The sequence below is a fragment of the Crinia signifera genome, chromosome 4 (genome assembly GCF_055691185.1).
Source record: "Crinia signifera chromosome 4, ASM5569118v1, whole genome shotgun sequence".
In the NCBI taxonomy this organism is placed as follows: domain Eukaryota; kingdom Metazoa; phylum Chordata; class Amphibia; order Anura; family Myobatrachidae; genus Crinia; species Crinia signifera.
This window is the reverse complement of record NC_139220.1, coordinates 222529096-222550632: the sequence shown is the minus strand read 5'-3', so window position 1 is coordinate 222550632 and position 21537 is coordinate 222529096. Positions and strand designations below refer to the sequence as shown.

At 39.5% G+C, this 21537-nt stretch overlaps 1 protein-coding gene across 13 annotated transcripts in view; it reads left to right on the top strand.

Annotated features, from left to right (window-relative positions):
• The window catches only part of TCF12 (transcription factor 12), a 237105-nt gene that overhangs the window by 183072 nt on the left and 32496 nt on the right, over positions 1-21537 (top strand). For 11 of the 13 annotated variants that reach the window (XM_083183833.1, XM_083183842.1, XM_083183841.1 and 8 more), the window contains 4 exons: positions 16065-16170; positions 17904-18037; positions 18647-18791; positions 19047-19117. In XM_083183833.1, the coding sequence (XP_083039959.1) occupies positions 16065-16170; positions 17904-18037; positions 18647-18791; positions 19047-19117 (456 nt within the window). Of the gene's footprint in view, positions 1-8253; positions 8522-16064; positions 16171-17903; positions 18038-18646; positions 18792-19046; positions 19118-21537 lie in introns of those variants that run through there. The other 2 variants (XM_083183845.1, XM_083183846.1) reach the window with 2 other exon arrangements.

Below are 21537 nucleotides of genomic sequence, written 5' to 3'. Positions count from 1 at the left end.
TTTGATCACACACCCAGCGGCAGAACACAATTAGCAATGGGGGAGCCCAACTCCAGCGTCCTTATGTCAGTATGGAGGCTGCTGTGCTGTGCAGCGGAGGCAGGGAGGAGGTAAATGGATGACTGTGTGCGGCATCCATTCACCTTGGGGGCTAGGGGTGCACCCCCAGCAGCTTACCTTGGTGCTGGGCTTGCCCCCAGCTTGGCGATCCCAGCAAGCAGAGGGCATCACTCATTTAATGCAAGCAAGTTTTTTAAGCTGGGTTCAAACTGTGATATTTTTAAATGATATGCCTGATAAAGAAATTGCTAACGATATTCACGCACATTTCTAGTATATATGTACCATATCATTAACTATGCGTGTTACCTTGGTTATGAATAAGGTTAATGACTGCATGTTTAGCAGGGACCGGGAAACGTCACTGAATGATCTACTTCTGACTGTATGTGCTAAATCATTAGTCTGCGAGCACCACCGATATCATTAACAATCGGTGTTGAAGCTTATCGTATAGTGCATACCTAGCTTTAGACACTAGTCGTTTTCCCTTTTCTTTCATACAGCTTTCTAACATTTCCTCATCTCTTGTGGATAACCCTAAAGACCTGTTTTTCTAACCTGAATTTAGTCAGCCATTAATCATCAAAATATATTATATTTTTATTATATTACTTTTTATACGAGTGCTGCTTTGAAGACCCAAGCACTTTTGTTCACACCAAACAGATTGGAAACATAGATCTGGTATGCTTGTTCACACCAAACAGATTGTAAACATAGATCTGGTGTGTACCAAGCTTTAGATCAGGCATGTCTAAACTATGGCCCTTCAGCTGTTGTGAAACTACAAATCCCATAATGCTTTGCCACACTTTACCTATTAGTAAATGATAAAACAATGGCAAGGTCTGCTGGGATGTGTAGTTTCACAACGGCTGGAGGGCCACAGTTTGGACATGCCTGCTTTAGAGGAAAAAAGGCAAGGCTGTGTGGCTCACAGGCATTGTCTAGATCAGTGGTTCCCAACCCTGGTCCTCAAGTACCCCCAACAGTGCATGTTTTGCAGGTCTCCACACAGAATCACAAGTGCTATAATTAGCTCCACCTGTGGATCTTTTCAAATGTGCCTGAATAATGAGTGCACCTGCTGGGTGACCTGGAAAATGTGCACTGTTGGGGGGGGGGGGTACTTGAGGACCAGGGTTGGGAACCACTGGTCTAGATCCTTGATGGCTAACCTTGACACTCCAGGTGTTGTGGAACTACACATCCCAGCATGCTCTGCTTCAGTTTTGCTATTTGGCCATGCTAAATCTGATGCAGAGCATGCTGGGATGTGTAGTTCAACAACATCTGGAGTGCCAAGATTAGTCATCAAGGTTCTAGACCAGGGGTAGCCAACTCCAGTCCTCGAGAGCCACCAACAGTTCACATTTTCCAGCTCACCTCGCAGGTGCACAGGTGCACTCATTACTGACTGACACATTTTAAAAGATCCACAGGTGGAGCTAATTACTTAACTTGTGATTCTGTGAGGAGATCTGGAAAACGTTAACTGTTGGTAGCTCTCGAGGACTGGAGTTGGCTACCCCTGTTCTAGATTAACAGTCATTAGGTCCACAACAAAAGGTCAACATGCACAAGGTTGACATTGACAAAAGGTTGACATGCACGTGAGCATGCGGACCCCCGATTAGTGTACCGCATCTGCTCTCTTTTCTCGCCAGGATTCGGGCCATTTCACCATTTCAGTTTGGAGTCCACATGGATGATAAAGTTAAAAAAAAGATCAAAATTCACAAAACATGGTGACATTTTCACTTGTTGCCTTTTGCTTGAGTAGCTCTTTTGTCCGTGCCGATCTAGTGCTTATTTTCTCTCGACCTAGGCATTGTCGGTCATTCATCCGGATACTGAAAAAGACAAAGTAGGCAAGCAAGTATGAAGTACAACAAAAAGCAGGCAATTGGGAAAACCATGCTGCACTGCAGGAGGGACAGATGTAACGTGCAGAGGGTTAGATTGGGGCGGGGCGTGTTCAAGCTGAAATCTCAATTGTTCATTAAGGTGTCACCTCTTACCCCTCCACACTCACCCCATTATGGGATAATCCTGCCTTTCCCCCAGGTTCATCACAGGCACACTCTCATTCATGGTACCAGATCCTTTCTCGTTCTAGATTTGCTATTGCCCTGATTGAGGGCACCTCTTGGTGCAAGTTGGATTATATTTCTCATCGAATAAACCAGTTCTTCATGTTCTATATGCTGCTAGGGTTGCCCTGCCCCTGTGTTTAAAAACAATCCGTCCTTCCTCCTATGCACATGGTATTGGCCGAAATTTGGTTTATTGCCTCTATGGAGAGATTCTCTCATGCCCTTCACAACACTAGAAAATTTTGGTAATATGTCGAATCATTGGTTTGTTTACTCTGCGCCTTCTCCACCACACTGTTGAATCTATGCACTAATTTAATTTAGACACCCCCTTTCAATAGTCCATATTCTTGCTATTCCTTAATGGGCCTTAATTTGTTTTCCCTTAACTCATCAAGTAAGGAGTCACCTCTATGTATCTAGTCTGCTTGACTCCATTACACTCCCTGGCGGGTTCTGTCTTTTGATATCTGTGTTAAATCTCAGTTTTCTGGTATTCCGTATTCCCGATTTTTCTTTTCTTCTATTCCCTTTCCCTCTTCTCTCTCTCTTCTCTCTTTTTTTTTTTTCTTCTTTTTCTCTCTTCAATTTATTTGTTGAGTCACATACTGATGATTATGTTTAGAGTGTTATATTGTTTCTGGAAGTCTGCACAATTACATACAGGTTATGTATGGTTCTGTATGTTACTATGCAATAAAATAATTCTTTAAAAAAATAAAAATAAAGCTGTCTAACATTTATGGGCTACATGTAAAAGCAGCCAGAATTCAGTGGCATATCTAAGCATGTTACATCTTCCCCACCTGCAGTACAACATGGTTTTGCCCAGTTGTTTGCTTTTTTGCTTAACTGAATCAGGCCCCTTGTTCACTTCTCAACTTGAATTTGAACTTGAGTATCTAATGGCCTGTTACAGTGAAGCCACAAAGTGCAATTTGCTGTAGTGAAGATTTTCCGTAACAAAAACCAAGTTGCTTAATCTGTAAATGCATTTTGTATAAATCAGAGGGTTTAGGGTGAGTCCCGCACACAGTAGGCGACCTGCGTTCATACTAAATTATATACTGTAGTTACCAATATCATTCAGTGACATCACCGGGACCCCCACTGATCATGCATGACAAAATTGACCTGTAGTTTCAGCCAACAAGGGAGGGGAATGTTTGTAATCAATGCGCAGGAGCGTGCATCATTATAGATTTTTAGCACACACACACTACCATTCCCATCCATTCCCATTGATTTTAGGGGTATGGATTATGGGGTCGACAGAAACTAGGTTGATACATGAAAAATTTAACATGAGTTTTTTTATGATTTTGTTTTGTGTTAAGCATGTGGACCCGCTTCATTCTCCATCCTTTACCTCTGCTAATCGGAGTCTGCATGGATGGCAATGTATTAAAAACGACAAAATGAATTGAAAAAAATTAATTTGACCTTTTCAGGTTACGCCCATTTTCATGTCAACATTTTGATGACTTTTTGTATGTCGACCCGGATCCCGATTTTAAGTGATTTTGCCAAATCGGATGCTCTCGGATTGTATGTGCAGAAATTATAATACCTTCTTTCTAAATTCTTACAATGTATTAAAATGTATCGAAAATAATACCTATGATAGGTTTGTATGGTTTTAGACTTACAAAAGGCTTCCATTTCTGTCTTGCTGTCTTGTACAGTACACCCACCCACACACACACACCAGGGAAAGAGCTTTTCTATCTGTAATTAGACATCCCTGTGCGTCAGACCATGTAATCTATTTGTGTTCAGAGAAATACACAGTTTGTTTAGCTGCACAGTGTTAGGTTGTGAATGGAAACTTGAGGTTGGGGAGTGCAGGTCAGTACACTGCTACTTTGCTGATGACACAGTGTCTGAAATAATGTCACCTCAGTCCCCAGACTCAGGGCAGCTCAAGAGATTAACCCTTCATCTTTATTTGGCACTGTGTGCGAAATAAGCCGTATAGTTGACTACTTTTTTTTTTTAACTCTGCAGCAGGCAGGGATAAAACAGTTTTGGGACACTGCAGAAAGCATAGGCTTAATGACTTAAGGTTAAGTTATAATCTTATCTAGAGTATATTCCTATTTATCTAGTACCTGCATTTTAAGCAGGACTTTGCAGAGAATATTTAGTTCATATCCATTTTGTCAGAATCAATTGACCTAGCCGCATGTAATAAGGCTACTGATCGCAACCCATATAACTCGCACATACTGTAGCAGGTTAGTCAGACCCGATCGGTGGAATATGCAAATTCGCAGTCCGCCCATTTTTCATTTGACTGCGTGGGGATCGTAGCGCGCATGCACGAGGCCATCCTGTGATAAAATCCAGCGTTATTTAATCGCAAGCTGTTCGCAGGTTAACAATGGAACAGGGTTTTGGGAAAACCCAGGCGTGCCCAAGCTGCTCCAGGGAAAGGAGTGTGACGTCCACTCCAATCCCGATCAGTCTGTTTTTATCGCATCGGCCGAGTTCTGGGTTATGCACAGACTGCACACACTGGGGAAATCATTATATGGTGAAAATGGATTTGCATCTAATTGCCAATCTGCAATATTTTTGCAAGCCTTTCGCAGCCTTGCACAGGGATTTTACTCTGGTGGGGTAGTGGTTATCTGATCGCAAGGCTCTCAGGTCTGAGTAGTTAGTGACATGCTGGGGACACATCAAAACGATTTGGCCTCAATGCCCCCATTTTTGATACAATCTCGACCGATTGTATGTAAATTTGGCATGTTTTAGATCCCATGCGCACCACATACGCTGGTCATTTTGCAGATCCTACCTGCTGCAGTCAGGATTTAAAAATGACCCCTTCAACTGGGTACAAATTGTAATCGAATTGGATGCAGATCGTGTGCTCCAGCAGATTGTGCGAGAGTAGTGATTGTTTTGCTCAATTAAACTAAACATTTTCTAAATAGACTAGAAATTTAAATAATGAAAAGCTGTGAGATGGACTCAAGCGTCAGCATTATTAGAGCTGGCCTCAGAATGATCCAATGCCAGACAATGATTTTATCAAAATATCTAGGTTTATTATCAGCATGGCGGAAAATGTTGCTAAAGAGTATTGCCACGGTGTTGTGTGTGGGGGTGTGTGGTCCTCTTCCTGTTGCACTAACTGGTGTTAATGAGGTCAGCAGTGACGGCAAAAAAAGTATTCATCTTCATGTATGAATTAAGTAAATTATGACTATATTTATGGAACAGACCTAATAGAGGGTACACGCGGTGAGATGTGCACTATTTTTCTATTTGATTTTGCTTGTAGAAGCAAAATCGAATAGAAAATAGAATGGGCCTTTAATGGTTTTTCTACATTTGATGCAGATTCAATCCCAATGCGTGCTCTCCCATGTAGTGTAAATCGAATAGAAAAAGTGTCATGGCAGGCAAGACTACAGTATATAGTCAAATCGAATGCATTTTGCGTACCATTCTATTCAATCCCAATTGAATTGGGATCGAATCGCAAGTAAAATCGCACCATGTGTACCCACTATAACCCTTTTAATACATTAGAACCAGGTAATGTCATAATGCTCTAACCATGGTAAATCCTCACCATAGCCCACTTTCTAGGAAAGAGGCTACAGATTTATATTGGCAAATAAGTTGAGTCATTGGGAAGAATCAAAGCCTGTAAGCTAGTCCTCTGGGTACTGAAAGCTGCTCTTGTGGTCCTTTGGGTAGGAAGACGTTCCTGGTCCTTCAGTAGCAGGCTTGTGTACTGTGATGTTCTTTAGCAGCTGCTGTGTGCCCTTTTGTACATGTTTTTCTTATCTCTGCGTCTGTGTATTTCTGAAAAGACCAATAGCTAAAAATAGACAACTGATCACCTTTGTCAAGGCATATGTACAAGAAACTCAAATCCACAGGCTTTGTTTCTTTTAGTAACAAATGCAGCATTACGTAACTTTGCTTGAGATAATGATTTGAAAGATTATTTATATTGTTCATCTGTTCATGTAAATATTTATAGTATGTTTTACATTATTTGTATTTTCCTTTTGTGTAGTAATCTTTCTCTTTTCTATCATTTTGTCTTAATATATCTCTTCCCTACCTGTGGTGTCGTTCTCTTCTGTGGTGCTTCTAGCACAGGTCTGGTCTGCATATCAGTGCTGAAATACAGACCACACAGTGCTAGAAGCAGCAGAGTGTGACACCCACAGGCTGGGAAGAGGAACTGCATGGGTTTTGGAAGATGCCTGGTGCTAGACTGAACACTAGGGGGGAATTTAATAGGATGAGAGAATCAGAAAGTGAGATATCTGGTAAGAAATCTCCAGGGCCCTTATTCTGGTTGGTGCGGTAATATCCGCGTGCGTTCGTACCGCCGATGTTTTGTGTCTGAGCATGTGCAGAGGCGTCTCTGCGCATGTGCGAGCGGGACGCACGGCCACATTCCGCATGAAATGTGTACACTACGAACAGGGGGTGGAGAGGGGTGTGAAGGGCTGTTTGGGTTCATTACCATATGTTTACACCCCGCGTTTCATGGGCGTTCCCATGAAAACGCTGGGCGTACGTATGGTAATGCGGCCGTGACGCACGTGTAGGGGGGCGGACATATGACATCGCCGGATGTCAGCTGCCCGCCCAGATCCCTGCTTTTGCACGGAAAAATGTCCGTGTGGTCTGAGGTTGCGGGAGCTGGTGGACCACTCAGTCCTGCATTCGATGGTCTGCGACCATCGAATGATGGAGGAGGTTCCCTGAAAAATACACGTGCGGTCCGTTCGGCCAGCTTCTTACCGCGTACGGACGGAGTTGGCGATCCGTATGGAAGGCGGGGTTTCGCACGCACGGTCCTGGCTGCATATTAGGATCCGGCCGCACCGATCAGAATAAGGGCCCAGGTTTTTTAAAGCTGCAATCATTTACACTGCAACAACAGTTTGATTTTGCAGTCTAAATGATTGCTGCTTTTAAAGAAAACTGGAGATTTCTTACCAGATCTCTCACTTTCTGAATGTCTCATCCTATTAAATTTCCCCCTTTGTGTTGGAGCCTGGTCGGACCCGGCCTTGCGATGTGGAAGGGGTATATTTATGTTCATTCCACCCCCTTTTTGTTTTCTGATGTGCATACCACAATAAGAGCCCCCTCTGATATACTCCTACTGTCTCCAAGAGTAATTAGTGATCTCACATTGTGCCTCCTGACATCCATTTCAGCACAGCCTCTCCCTATGGGGGAATTAAAGTTTAGAGAGAGAGAATTGTGAGCAATAGTCACTGTCAAAACTCTCCTAACATTTACCAGGATGTGCTTGTAAAAGGACTGGTGTTGATTTGATAGAACTTTATCTTTCACCATTTTATCTCTCTCTAAGTTTTGATGAATGTTTCATATTGTATAACTTGCAGATGTACGAACAAATTACCAGGGAAATAATGGCTAGACACCCTTGTTCCGTCCTGAAAAATCTCTGTGACCTATTATGTTTGAAGGCGATGCTGTATGTTTTCCCTGTCATAGGAGCTTTCGGTGCAATGTAGGGGAAAAGCAGGTTTCTATTAACTCCTTAGTATCCGCAGTAACTGGCACTATGTGAATAATCATAATGCATCCATCACTCACCGAGTCATAATTGAGGTATGTGATGTTCTGCTGTAGATGTGAGCTGTATGGAAGGCAGTGTGCATTTCTAGAACATTGTGTACATGTACAAGCAGAGCTGTGCCCGCTGTTGTACAGCAGACATTCCAGGAGCACCATTGGTACATTTTTATTTTAGTTTCCAAACTACAGTACTTGGTTATTAAGAGGTTGGTGGCTCAGGCAGACCCTGCCAGATGGTGGTGTTGCTGCACTGCAGCATGCTGCGTCTCAGCTGCCACAATTGCTAGAATTTAATTAAAAACAAAAATCAGGAGATTAACAAGCCGGTGACTTTACCCATCTTTTCCCCCCTACTATCTAGTAACTGTGTACAAAGTTTCCTCTGGTCTGCTCTAGCTATAATATCAAGCAGCTTTGATGTTGTGGAGCACTGTTTTCATTCTACTAAAGGCTTTCCTGGAGGCATTACCATTGCAAAAATCAGGGTGTGATCAAGGTTGAAAGCGATTACTGTATATTGTTGCCCTCCCCCATTTTCTGTGTGGGATGGTTCAGCCCTGTTTTGCATAAGTTTCTTTTGAGTAGATCCATGTGTGGACTCAGTGAGCATAGTACTGGTGGAATTACTGTTTGATCGGGTGGATGTATCCCTGGGAGTGAAGCAGTGCACTTCAACTGCTGTCTGGAACATCTTTCAAATCAACATGTATTGTGCGTACCCAGTGGCTGGAGTGGGCAGCAATTCTTTGATGTACTACTACAATGGGAAAACGGTGAGACGATGTACATTTGTTCACATTTTATGCCTTTGCTAGGATCAGACCCTGAGCACTAAAAAGAGTTGTTTGTGATTACTTGCTTTGACATGTTCTAGTTCCAGGTCATTCGTAGCTGTGACAATATATATTTTTTTAACTTTTAGAAGTGATTTTTTGTTTTGTTTTTTTCTCTCATTATCATAATTTACATAGAAAGTTTCATAGTGCAGGGTTTGTTTTATTTTCATATCTGGTGTTTAACTGTTATAAGACTTTTCTTTTTACATTGAAAGTGCCACTTTGTTCCTGTCTATTTACTTTTACCATGCAAAGAGAACGACTGTCTGATTCTCAAACAAAAACTGTAACTATGAATTTCTGGGAATGATTAAGAAAACAACTCTCCCCAGCCAGTAAGATTCCTGTTTCCTGTTTAGACTTTGAGGTTCAGCGACTAGGTTGTAATGTTATTCCATCTGCTTCCAATCAAATCAACATTTTGACCATACAGGCAAAATGCACAATTTCTTAAATACAGTAATCTCTTTATTTTGCCCATTCTGTCAGTGTGGGACAGTGTTGTTAGGCGTTCTGTTGCGCTTTAATTATTGGCCATATTTGGAATATGTTGTAAACTGAGGCCGTCAGCACGTGCTGGACAAACTTTAGTAAGAGACACTAGGTCATTTCTAGGATGTATGCTGTTTTGTAATAACACTGTGAAGGTAATTACATACAAATCTGTAAATGTCATATTTAAATGCTTACTAACACGTGAAAAACTGAATGATGGTATACAACTAAAACGGATGTGGAAATATTGTTCAAGAAGTCTAACTAATTGAATACTTTAAAACAGGATCTTTTCTTTGTTCTGTGGCTATTGGGTGAGGAAAAAAAGCTTTGATCGTCATTTAGTATTTCCAGGCTTGTAAGGGACTGTTACATGGAGAAATGCCTGTCCTGGAAATTTGCAACATGTGTCTGACACAGGTCAGGAGCGGCGTTTATAACCCTAGGAAATGCATAAACAAATGACAGATTATCTATCTGTATACTTGACAAAGCTATAAATGATACCTGTAGCTTGTCCCTATAGATTGTAAGCTTGGGAGCAGGGCCCTCCTACCTCTAATGTCGGTTTGTTTCTACCCAGTTTGTTTAATCACTGTTGTTTCCAATTGTAAAGCGCAACGGAATATGCTGCGCTATATAAGAAACTGTAAATAAATAAATACCTGGTTTATACTGCCACTACTGCTAAAGATGAATATGCTTAACAGTGGAGAGGTTTAGTACAAATATTGAAGCACAGTTCAGTTAAGGGGTTTCAATCCTGATTGAGCACAAGTGATTATTGAAGGATTATTTAAGTGGTCTGAACAAAAGCCTAATCTGTACAGGTTAATGCTTCTTAACACTTTGTCTGCTGGTGGGTGTGCTTACAAGTAAAGGGTTGTGAGTAAAATTATGGCACTGAACTGGAAATAGGTTTGTGTCATTTTAGTTTTTTTTTAGCCTATGTGATGTGTAAGAAATAACCATTGTTCCCTCTAATAATAGTGACACGTCAGGGCTGCAATACACTCCCTAGTGTGGCATTTTGTTTCCTATGTGAAGTGCAGCTTGATCTGTTATTTTAAATAATAGCTAAGTAGCAGTCATTGTATCCCCCACACGTTATAAACAACTTGTTCTGGATAGAAATGATTATTGTAGGCTGAGCAGTTATTTGGAAATAGTAGTGGTAGTGTTCCCAATATGCAGAGTGTACTATGACTGAAGGAAAGTATCTTCTACCCAGATATCACCTTGCTTATAGCCTACACACATGAAACCAGCTCCGCTTGAATGGTGGAGGATGTTTGTACTATAAATACTATATAATATTTGTATTTTGTCTCCTTTTTGTCCTGCAGATATTTCAGAATATTTTTTTTTCCCCTAACGATAATGTACCCAGCCAGCCATGCACTACCTATTTCCATTGTAACATGCAATGCTTTGGGGAGAAAAAAAAAGCATTTTCATTGTAAAACACTAATTTATAAGGTTATAATAAGCAATGGTGCCGCTGCCAATTTGTATGCTGCGTACTTTGTGCACTACCGTTGTAAACTTTTTGTAGTAACAATCATGAAATAGTTTGCATTAAATAGGGTAGTGCAATTTATTTTATTTTAAGTTATGCAAGTGTTTTATTAGTTGATATAACATTATCTTTCAGCTTTGTGTTAAAAATAATTGAACAAGTCCTGAAAAACGTTGTGTACTTGTTGCGCTCTGTACACAAAACTCTGAGCTGGTATAACCTATGTTTTTTGTACTTAGTAGTTGTATGTTTTATTTTACATGAGTTTATTAAACGAACTGTCCAAGGACTTTTATTGTAGCGTTATTGTATTAATTATGAAATCCATAGGAGTTTATTTCTGGTTTAAATATAACATTTCCAAAGTTTTGTTAATTGTGAGATAACAGTTGGGAAGTGCTTCCCCCCCCCCCCCCCCCCCCCTTGAATCTGAGCCAGTCCTCCATAAAGTTTATTACATTTCTTCATACTTTTGGATTTTTTTTGTTTTGCAGATTGAGTTATATTTGACACAGTTGACTTGATATTGAATCAATTGTTAGTCAGCACTCTGGATAAGAAATCTGTACTTTTAAATTGAATGTGCGTGTTGTAAAATATCAAGTTGGCTCATTCACAAAGTTTTTCAGCTAGTTTCCAGGCCACGTGTTCTTCTTCTTTTACAGCCTTTCTCAGATGCGTTAGTGAGTAAATAAGAAGTTCTTTGGCATTGTGTAAGAAACAGATGCTCACCTGTAGACAGTTACATAGACATTTTGTAAGAGTTTTAAGTGCCACAACTTGTATTTGTTGTCCTGCAAGTGCCACACAGGTGACCACCTTAACAAAATTGTGGTAGCTGAATAAGTTTAACTTCAAGACACATGTCACAGAGATAATAGAATGTCATGCTAGTTATATAATATAGCTAGTTATTTCTGTTTACTAATACCTAGTGTGTAAGCAGTGTATTGCAATTTAAACAATGGGAGCCATGAGAGGATTTCATTATAGAAAGATTTAGGACTTATTTTCTGCTAAATTAAATAAAAATGTACTGCACTACTGCATGTATATATATTTAAAATGGAGTGCATGTGTAAATGGTTTTTAGCTAAATCCTTTTTTTTTTTTTTTTCATTTATTTACATTTCATCCCGTATATGTATCATAATTGTAGTGTGCGCATTATTTAGATTTTTTTTTTTCTTTTTATAAAAGGTCTAAAATAATACATATGTAATTCACGTGTGTGTGTGTGTGTGTGTGTGTGTATATATATATATATATATATATATATATATATATATATGTATGTATGCATGCATGTATTGACTGTATAAACTAAAACCTTGGTAGTTGTTAAATAGATTGAAATGTGATAAATATTGTTATATGTAGCTCAATTTCAAATCATGTATGGGTGCAAATTGTATATCATATTTCTAAAGTAAACCAGGTTAACTTTTTATCTGAAAAATGTGGTTTAAAAGCATCTACTTATTATATATCTGCCACATGTATATGGAGATACTGTATTTATGCACAGTAATGCTCCATGCATTGCAGGTTGTACAGCCCTAACAAGCGCTAAAAATAAAAAAATTGGGAGCCTTCCATTCAATGGGAAACGTTAGCGTTTATTTGCAGGTGATCCAATGACAGACATTTTCTTATGAATAAAATAGATTTTTTTTCCCCCTCTAATTTTGGCCCTAGGTTTCTTTACATCTGGACATAATGAAATTTTCGCAACCACATCAATCACTCATTACCGACGTAGCTCTTTGATTTGAAGCTTCATATGACGTCCTTATCCGTGCACTATTTTTATGGATCTGCAGTAAAATAGGTTTATTTCTCAGTTACTAATAGAATCCCTAGTCAATTGTACACTGATGAACCCACACAGTTTCTAACTTAATCTGTATTCTCCATCATATTGATTTTGCAAACATTAATTTTCACACCCATATAATACTTGCCCCACTCTCCTGGATCCTGCAGTTGACACACGATTTTTCAGGTAGTACCTTACAACCCTGCAAGAAACCCATCTGGCATCCAGTCCATTTACTAATGTATTGGGCAGTTATGTGCCACTGAATGTGGAGTCCGATGGGAGGAAAGGGGCCTAAAGATGTGTGTGTAGATTTGAATTTTTATAAATCCCAGGTCTTCAGTCAGCACATAGTTAAACTGCTTCTAATGGTGTGTACACACGTTAGATGTGCCTTAAGATCCTATCCACAATCTGATCAGATAGGATCGTGGATAGGATCTTAAGGCACATCTGATTTGCATTCTATCTTGACTATATAGTGCAGATCTGCACTATATAGACAAGGCAGCCAAGACTTTCTGGCTTCCGATACGTGAACGCGGATCGGGATCGCAAGGGTTAAAACCCTTGCGATCTGCATCCGATGTTGATCCGATGCCGATCCGATGTTGACTATATCGTCAACATCGGAAAGGAAATCGGACCGTGTGTACACCGCATTAGTCTTGAATTAGTTGTGATACAATGTTATTGTAGGTGTGCCCTTTAACAAGTGGTGCTCCAGGTATACTGATGTATTTATTGCATGTAATAAAGATATATTCTTGGAATGTACTATATGCAATTGTCATGAATCTTATTCTCTGTCTTCCTTCTGCTAGTTCCTAGACTTTGTATGGATGTTATAGGTTTGTGACAGTGGTAGATTACACAAGTTGCACATCCTGCAATAAACAGTTGTTAAGACTTTTCAGTTAGATTGTATAGTTTAAAGCTTTGATAAGTATTGATTATCCATTTGTGTCATCATAAAATTTATAGAACTATTTGTTTTATAATTAAGTTATGTGAAATGTTGCAGAGTGCCTTCATAATAATAAAATATTTAACCAGATTAGACATTATAAAGATAATACACCAATCCTTTCCCTACTATAACATATTGGGTGCATTGTTATTCAACTAATTGTAATGTACAATATTGATCCTATTTAACCCCATGCCAGGATATTTAACTGTAAACCTGATCAGACAGCCCATGTAGTATTGTTGGGGATATTTTTGTTTTCATTTTGAGGGGTTATTGTCATTTGTTGGCTCACTTTCCTAGGGTTATGGTCCACATATTGGCTACATTCCACCCCTTCAAACAATCTGCCATTGCACCAGGATATTCTCATCAGTGTATAAACTCGGTGGCTGAAATCTGTGGATAGTTGTACAAAACCCTATGTGGCTGCGAACAAAAATCACTGTGAATGTAACATATAGAGTAGAGCAGGGGTAGCCAACTCCAACATCCTCGAGAGCTACCAACAGTTCACGTTTTCTAGCTCACCTCCCAGGTGCACTCATTACTGACTGACACATTTTAAAAGATCCGCAGGTGGAGCGAATTTCTTCACTTGTGATTCTGTGAGGCGACATGGAAAACATTAACTGTTGGTAGCTCTTGAGGACTGGAGTTGGCTACCCCTGAAGTAGAGGGACTACTACTAAGGGTGAGAACATTGCAGATAAACAGATTGCCTCCGATGATTTCTGTTCACTTTACCAGCAATTGCATGGCCATTGTAAGTTGGATGTTGTGGACTAATTTAAAATGGATGATTTTGCACATAATCAGAAATATTGCTCCTCATATTGCTTTCACCTGTTGCACTTACTATATGGATAAAAGTCTGTGTGTAGCTCTGCTGTTTGTATAAGTGTTTATCGTGCAGTTGCAGGCTGCCTGTACATATCTGAATACAGATTCTGGGTGGTTATCATGTGGCTGAAGTTATGTGTTTTATACTGTAGTATGTGTTCGAGATATACACAGCTTGAATTAGTCCAATTGAAGATTTTTGAAGTTCAGCAGTTGATTGCTGTGTTTTGATTCCTATGTCCATTTTCAACTTTCATGTGTTGTTTTTCTCTAAAAGAACTCCTGTACATTTGTTGTCCAATACATTGTATAAATGGAGAGAAAGTGGCCTCAATGTTATACTAGCATGTCCGCATGATGACAGTAGGGATCAGAATTCTACAAAGCACTGAATTTATGAGGTCAAGAGTGGCAAAAGTTCAACACATGAAATGGTCAGCATGAGTTTTTTTATGTCGACACCTGGGCTCGTGGCCTCCCAAATAGTGTACCCAATAGTGCTTGCGTGGCTCACCATGCTCTGGACACTTTACCTTTCCCAATCGAAGTACACTTGGATGCTAATATGTAAAGAAGTACCAAATGCATGTGGGTGGGTGGGGTGTTGTGAACACTTATGTCAACCTTGTCATGTGTCAACCATTGCCATGTGGGCCTTTTGCTTGTGATGCCCTTTTGTCGGTCTACCATTTTGACTGCCTTCCCAGACATGTCCACTGTCTGGATTTGGTCTGTGAGGCGTTTGTGTGTTTTTCCCCCACGTTTCAGTGGTTTGCCATTGGATTCCCCAGTTTCCCTCCCATGTTCTAAAAACATGGTGGTAGACTATTTAGCTTTTGTATGTAACAAGGTGGTAAGTTCCACTACAACAAGGACTAATGAAAGAAGCAAAAATTGTAACACAATGATATTGGATATTTCTTAGGGATATGTTTAAATGGAAAGAACATTTTATTTTTATTTTAAATATTGCGTAATTTAAAAAAAAACCTATTTGCAAAATAAGAATTATGTTACCATACACTTTTGATAGTGTAATAAATTACTAATTATTTTGAAAGTGTTTGTTTTGGGGGGGGGGGGGGGGGGTTCTTAATTTCTTTTCTAAATAGAACATATTACTTTTCCTGAGTGTTATTGTTCACATTCTGCTGTTTAATGAAGTCTCTTGCCACTATAGGTACTGTTCTGTTGTTATGGTATGTTGGATGGGTTTATGACTCCCACCACTCGTGATGAGAAAGCAAATCTGTAGAAAAACAGTGTTCCATACCAAATGTCCTATGCCCATTTGGCCTGAGTATTTTATGCCACCATTACTTCACGTTACTGCTAGTCAAATCTAGCTGGCTGAGGGTCCGGACAAACTTCTATCTTGTACACATTATTTAAGCAAACTAATCTTGAGCACTTTTTATATAAGAAAACGATTGAATCCTTCTCCTTTTCCTATAATAGTACTTTGGTCGCTTCTGTATTGAGCAGGGTCCCTACACTAACTGGGAGCTCTACTAACTTTGTTCAGCTTTACTCCTCTTTCTCCATAACTTAGGAGGTCTGGCACAATGACTATCTGAAAGCAATAAAGCAACTGTAGCAGGTATGGTCTTTTAGGAAGAAAGACCAGCAGTGCCAACCACATGAGTTCTGGGACCCTATTAATTACAAAGGCGGGGCTCCCATAAGAGAGAGCCATACTAATGTAGTAGGAAAAGAGGTTACCTTATTTTTTTAAACATTACAACTTAAATGTAGTGTCAAAAGTGACTTTTTATTATCATTATTATTATTATTATTGTCCCAGTTTTAAGCTTATAATGTATTTTGATTTCAGGTCTATGCACCCTCTCCAAGTTCAGATGACTTCAATAGAGAGTCCCCGAGCTACCCGTCCCCTAAACCACCCAGCAGTATGTTTGCTAGCACTTTTTTTCTGCAAGGTAAGTAATAGTATACAGTATATTTATTGTCTGACTACTAGAAGACTAAAGCTGTGTACACACGGGGGCGATAGGGGCTGAAATCGCTGGAAATATGGTCGCAGGCGACCATATTGCCAGTGATGGGAGTGTGCCCCGGCGATAAATCGCCGGGTGCACGCTCCCGTTTTCAGCCCTATTATTATAGCTCCTGTGACCAGCTGATTACCTCTGCGGCTCCCCCGGCAGAGGTTCCCTTTTATCAGCAACCATCTCTGGTCGCTGATGAAAAGGAGAAACTGAGCAATATATCTCCCCCGTGTGTACGGGGCTTAAGCCATGAAATCTCTTAATATATATGTGTCCGTTCCATGGCAATGGAGTCCACATCCTAACCTTAGCCCCAGTTGTAGTTTGGTAGTCACAAATTGTTATTTTACATGTGAAAGTACTTTGTGTTTTAATATATTTTTATCTTGTGTGTTATGAAACTAAGCAAAGCTACCGTGCAATCTACATTTATATTCCACATTGATTGCAAAAAATATATATACATATTTTTTAAAGTAGATAGGGGGGGTATTCAATCCCGGGTCACGACTGTCAATCTGGCCCGACAGCCGTGACCCTGGCCTGTTTTTGTTTTGTTCGACCGCAGCTTGCCAGGTGTGATTCAATGTCCCACTTTTTGATCTTCGAAAAGGGGGCGTGTCTGCGTAAACGGCCGTGGATTGTAGATATTCAATCGCGACAATTCACGGCCGAAATCAACAAAACAGGCCAGACTGCTTTTAAAGTCGGGCCCATTCTGTCGATCTGCCTCTTCAATGCTGTCGGGAAAGACAGCATTGAACAGGCATTCAACGCTATTTCCCCCATCGTAAATAGTGGCCCAGATTGAATACCCCCCCATAATCGGCACACATTAAGAAAATAATTTGAAATAAACAAGTAGATATCATGTGGCTGGTCTTCGCCCCATTGCTTTTCATTCAACATTTTTAAAGTGCATATTGAAAGAAACAAACATTGGACATTGGGCACGGAGCTAGCAACCTAGGACAAACCTCTTTCTACCGATAGGTGTCACCCACATCTAATACGAAATAATCAGAGCAGAAACAGAGGTGGAGATGAAGGTTGCGCCCTTGTGCCAAACCTTAATAGTAATACACAAATGATATAGTAAATATTACATTCTTTCTGTTGAAGGGAGATGAGCTAATAGATTTCCTCCGTATTCGTCTTTAGACTGGTATGCAGCAGGTAGTCCCGGTAGACAATCCTCACGGTAAACGATGAGATCATAAAAATGAAGCAATAAAACAACCAATGTGAAGTCAATTCTTTTTCACGATGGTGATGTAGTATTAATTTTTTGGGAATAATACTGGGAAAAAATTATAATACATCACCATCGTGAAAAAATACTTTACTACACATTGGTATTTATTGCTTTATATTCATTTATTGCTTTATGTTTTTATGATCTCATCGATCACCTCGATGATTGTCTACTGGGACATACCAGTTTAAAGACAAATACAATTGAGGTCTATTTGCCCTTCTCCCCTCAACTGAAGGAATGTAATCTTTACAATAAAGTTTGTGTATTACTATTAAGCTTTGGTGCTAAGGGCGCAACCTCTACCTCCACCTCTATTTCACTCCTATTGAAAAGCTAATTTTGTTTGGAAATGCCCGTTTCAGTGACACTGCACGTTCTATTCATGGTGAATTTATTCTGTGTGTAGATGGCAGCCATAACTCATCAGAGATATGGAATTCCTCGAATGGAATTGGCCAGCCTGGCTATGGTGGAATGATGGGCAGTTCATCTTCTCACATGTCACAGTCAAATAATTATGGCAGCCTACATGACCGCTTGGTAAGAGATTAATCAACAGGTTTCTTATTTCTTTTTCTGTATTGGTTATAAACATGTTCAAGCAAATATGATTTCATCCACTGCTGTAGACATGAAAAGTGGGAAATAATTATAATGTTGTCTGACACCTTGCTGCTTCTTACTTTTTAATGATGTATGGTTGTCAGTCACTGTGACAGCTTTGATAAGCAGCTTTACTGACCAAACCGGCAAGTGGGCCACGTGAATGATGCCTAAGGTTGATGTCAGGCCTGTATTTTGAAAACAGCCTTTTACATGTCAGTAAAAATCAACATATATGTTAATTCATATTTTGATGTCTGGGATCTGATTTTTGCAGACACGCCAAATGCTTCACAGCATTCTACATATAGCATTCATCTATAATACGTTTTTCTTTAAAAATGTAGCAGCTGATGTCTGCCCATTTAGGTAAATGTAAAGCTGGCATCTCACCCACGAGACCTGTAAGGTGTAGTTGAAGAACCAGATAATTGTTTGCTAGCTGATGAACACGTTACTGAAGTACTTTGATTTATTTTAATATGTAATGGTTAGCAATTTGTAAAGTTTTACAGGTTTAAATTTGGAAACCATTTTTCTCCTCAGAACTACCCACCACATCCAGTTTCCCCAACAGACATAAATGCCAGTCTTCCACCAATGTCCAGCTTCCATCGAGGTGGCACTACCAGTTCCTCCTTTGTGGCATCTTCTCACACTCCACCCATCAATGGATCAGACAATCTCTTGGGTAATTTTCCATTCTATTAAGCTTGCGCAGTGTGTAACAAGTGAGCCCCATTCTCCAAGGCGGACATCGGTAGGATCTGTCTGCAGATTTCGAGGAAACTTAAGCCATATGCTGTACCCACAGTTCTTGGCTTTGTTTTTGTAATTTTCATGCTTTTAGAGGCTATAACAAGGCATAGGTGTTGGCGTACATATTATTTACTGCATCCTCAGTGTGTATATTTTATCAATGATATTTCTATTTTCTCTTTTATAGTTACTGCAAGCAGAGGTAATGCAGCTGGTAGTTCACAGACAGGAGATGCACTTGGAAAAGCTCTGGCCTCTGTAAGTATCTGTGTATGTATGGAGTGGTTGTAAATGGAATTAAAATGACGTTTATAGCAATAGCTTTTGTGTCGACACATCATCATCTGTGGAGTTGGCTGTTTGTATACATAGCTTATGGATACATACCCAGTAGCACAAACTATTTAAAGATAACATTTTTGCATCACAATGCAGACTTTGAGAAGAATCTGTGCAATGCTGATGTATTTTCTTGGTTTATTAAATGATGCATGACCTTCAGGAAACAGCTGTCTGTCCCAAGTATCACTTTTCACATGGAATGCATGTAGGGAGTTGTTAAATACAAGACTCGCATTAATACTAGATGTATTCATAACTGGTGTGTATATGATATAAACCTTCTTAGGAGAGCTTTCAGAATTGTTTTTAAAATACAATCTGATATTCTAATATTTATCTTTTTCAACATTGAAAATGTTTTTGTTTTTTTTAAAGCCTTAATAGTTTGAATGTAAAAAATTAAACGGTTAAAGTAGAATATATTGGCGAAAAAAGTTTAGCTACTATTTGTACTGTGTATATATAGTTTTTTTTATTATTCATATCCTTCTACAATAAGCATATTGCCAGCTCACCATCCCTGTATTGATCAATACCATATTTCCAATTTAGATAGTTGATACGGGTAGCCAGCGCAACGGGAAACCAAAATGGTTGTGCACATCCTATAAATAACGAAGCGATGCACACCCCTCCCTCTCTCATTTGTGGTGTTTTAGAAACAATCCCAAATTCTGTATGTTGAAGCCAAGGCATAAATGTGTAATCTGTGTGCTGGGTGGGCTCTGGTTGCCATGGTGACTTGGGTCTGTCATCCCGTGTAGCTGCTTGGCGGGGAGCAGTCAGGTCATTCCATAAATCACTGCTGTCATTTCCAATGTAGATATATTCCATCTGCTCTATGAATACATGGCATAGCCCGCACACTTCAAATCCTCTGCTTCATTTCATGCCTTTAGCTCTCCCAATAGTTTAACATCTTTGTTTAAGGTTTTATTTTACATAATAGAAGTCACTGCAATATGTTATGTGTTGCTTGACAAGAGCACTGAAGAAGTAATATCTGATGATGAAACACGTATACTGTATAAGTTATAAAGCCTCATACACACCAGGCATTTTTGTTTTTGAAAGATATCACTCAGAAGAGCCCAAAAGGGAAGTGTGTACACACAATTTTGTTAATGATGCGTCTCTCCATTGCACCGTTAACGACCCCCCCCACGACTCCCCTCATTCCTGTGTTCAAATTATCGTTTTAAAATTAATTCTAAATTAATTTATTTAATCCCAAGCACATTACTCGCAATGCTTGTTTTTTCCATTGAACGTACATTTTCTGAAGGCCTTTTATGTGTAAAAGATCAGAAGATGAAGCATTTGTTATTCAGTTTAGGTATTAAAGAGCATACAGAATACTATGTGATTAAACATGTAAGGCCAGATAATACATTTGCAAAGGTTCTTTTATTTTAGGTTTAAGCCTGGATAATTGTGGTCTTAATCTCAGGGTAGCCAAGAAAGAGAATTGTACATGAAAGTATTTACACAAAGTTCCCAAAGCCCTGTGGATTATGCATTAGTTTGGATAATGAACTAGTGTAGATAGAAAGGAAAGAAAATCCTGGTATTTGTGCCATTTCTAATGTGTTTCCTTGAATGGTTGCCAAATAATAACCCTTTAAGATTGTGCCCATGGAGGGTTATATATATGTAAAGGAACATCTGGTTTATTTCAATGCCAAATCAAAACATCCAGGCTTTTATTTTAGAAGAGTTTAAAGAGGGGTGCTATTTACCTTTAAATGATATCAAACTTCTTTACGATAACTTACGCATTTGAGCTTGGTAAAATGCATTGTTCTCTCTAGGTAGTTAAGTGGCCAGTGGTGTTTAGCACAAAGGAAATAGGAATTTGGGGAAGTTGACTTGAAAATGCAATTCATGAATGAAGTTTCTTTGTAGCTTCGAGACTCTATTAGATTACCATAACAAAGGGTGACTGAAATGTACACTGCAGCGTTTAAAAAATTGGACTAACCGCTCCATGGTCTGGCTCTGTTGGCTTCCCATTGTGTAGCTTTTGTCTCCGTCTCTTTTCATTAGGTTGGGGCATATTGGCACCCCACTGACAGGAATGGACCATGACTTATAGGAGGGAGGGGGCTTGTTTGTTGCTAGAGAATAAGTCATGTTACCGTTTAGATTTAGCAGAAGGTGTGAGGATTATTCATATTGGTCATTTAAAGCTGCACAGGACATGGTCTGAATACAGAATGACTTGTCCCTTTGCAGATTGTGTCCATGTTTGTTAGAACATCAATAAAGGCATCTACAAGACGCAGATTGTAAGCGTATAGTTGGTAGGACAATAAAGTATGAATAATAACACTACA